This window comes from Nicotiana attenuata, unplaced genomic scaffold, assembly GCF_001879085.1.
Source record: "Nicotiana attenuata strain UT unplaced genomic scaffold, NIATTr2, whole genome shotgun sequence".
In the NCBI taxonomy this organism is placed as follows: Eukaryota; Viridiplantae; Streptophyta; class Magnoliopsida; order Solanales; family Solanaceae; genus Nicotiana; species Nicotiana attenuata.
In genome coordinates, this window is record NW_017691092.1 from 1 (window position 1) to 1,620 (window position 1,620).

A 1,620-nucleotide genomic window follows, 5' to 3' on the forward strand; every position below is an offset into this window, starting at 1 on the left:
AAATGACTTAGTTTCTATAGGCAGCAGCGACGTCCGTGTCAGCAGTAGTGTCGTTTGGTACTCGACGACGTGCGCGCGCGGCGTTGTTGGCATCTGCCTGCGGCTTGGCACTGGCGAGGGATATCGGTGGGGCGACAGAGGCACCTGCATGCTTGTCACTTGGCACGGCCCAGACCACGGGGCCGTAACCTTGACATTACATAAAATCCAAAAGGCAAAATGATACTAACCAACAAACCTAACATTTCCTTTTAGTACTGAATGAAGGTACCCTTGCATTCAATAAAATTGTAAAGCGACATGGCCGCTAGGAATTGGTAGCACACCAGTCATCAGTGCGACAATCTCAATTTGGTTCTCCACATATCTCCTACTACTTTCCTGGGCTGTGGATTATCTGGTCCTCTATCCCGCTGTCCAGAGGTGAAATACAACCATCCATCCCAGAACCCGGCCAATGTCGTCTTCGCACGGTATGGCATCTTTCCGATGACGGACCATGTCTGCAGAAATAGTAAAGAACTCAATGTTACAAATCTTGATTTTACTCTAAAACTAGGTGTGCCAAGTGATTGATGAACATCCTAAAGATGTTTCTCATAATTATGTAAGACTAAGCATACGTGAGGACGAGCATTTGCATGAGAATTAGTCAAATGATTCTCTTTTTTTAGCAGCGCGGTGCACGAGGCATCCCGCATTCCCGCAAGGTCCGGGGAAGGGTCGCACCCAAGGGGATGTGATGTAGGCATCTAACCCTGATTAGTTAAATGACATATTCTGAAATAATGCACATACGCTATGTGTGGTACAAAACAGGTGAATATTACCAGTGTGTTCAGGTCGAATCGGAACACCTCTCCGACCAAGATCATCCTTTTGGTCACAGGATGCTTTTCTGTTGTGCCTCCAACAATAACAATAGAATTATTTACAACAACCCAAGAACATTCTATGTGCGAATTCGGCTTTGGCATAGAAGGCAACCCTTTCCATTTCATATCTTCATCCAGCATATAAACATCACCATAAACCACCTGAAGCCACAGACATAGAAATTAAAGCGATTTCCTGAAAAGAACTTTCAAAATAAGACTATAATCAGAAAGTCAAAACCAGCAGATCAAACTGAAACAATAATACGAAAGATTTAATACCTCGAACCTTCGTGAGCATTTAAAGATAGGGGAGCCAGGTTTGGCCATGAAATCACCCTCTTGACCGCCAATTACATAAAGATGATCATCCACAGCAATACAAGCCCTGTACGGAATGGTTCCAAAATCAAATTGTGAAGTAAATTGCACTTCAGAAACCGGATGTATACTTTTGAGGAAAACATGATGATGACCTTGATTCTCACAATGTGAATCATGTCCTTCATGTAAAATAAGAACAAAGGGATATCTGCTTCCGAGTTACAAATTCTTACAAAAAGAAGATATAGCATATTTAATCTTCTAACTGAAGATTAGCATGAATAGAAGACAAATGATTCCATATTAATAACTTAGATTACTTCCATCCTATGTTGCTCGGACACTCCAAAAGTGCTGCCGCACCCGTGTCGGATCCTCCAAAAATGCACTAAATTTGGAGGATCCGACACGCACCCAACAA

The 1,620-nt window shown here is 42.7% G+C and overlaps 1 protein-coding gene across 1 annotated transcript; it reads right to left on the reverse strand.

Moving 5' to 3' along the window:
* Positions 1-226: 226 nt before the first annotated feature.
* LOC109222497 (kelch repeat-containing protein At3g27220-like) lies at positions 227-1,410 on the reverse strand (the record flags this gene model as incomplete). The annotated part of the gene is made up of 3 exons (XM_019386849.1): positions 227-503; positions 831-1,037; positions 1,158-1,410. Coding segments are annotated over 3 exons (631 nt in total), but the record flags the coding sequence as incomplete, so codon positions are not given.
* Positions 1,411-1,620: the final 210 nt, after the last annotated feature.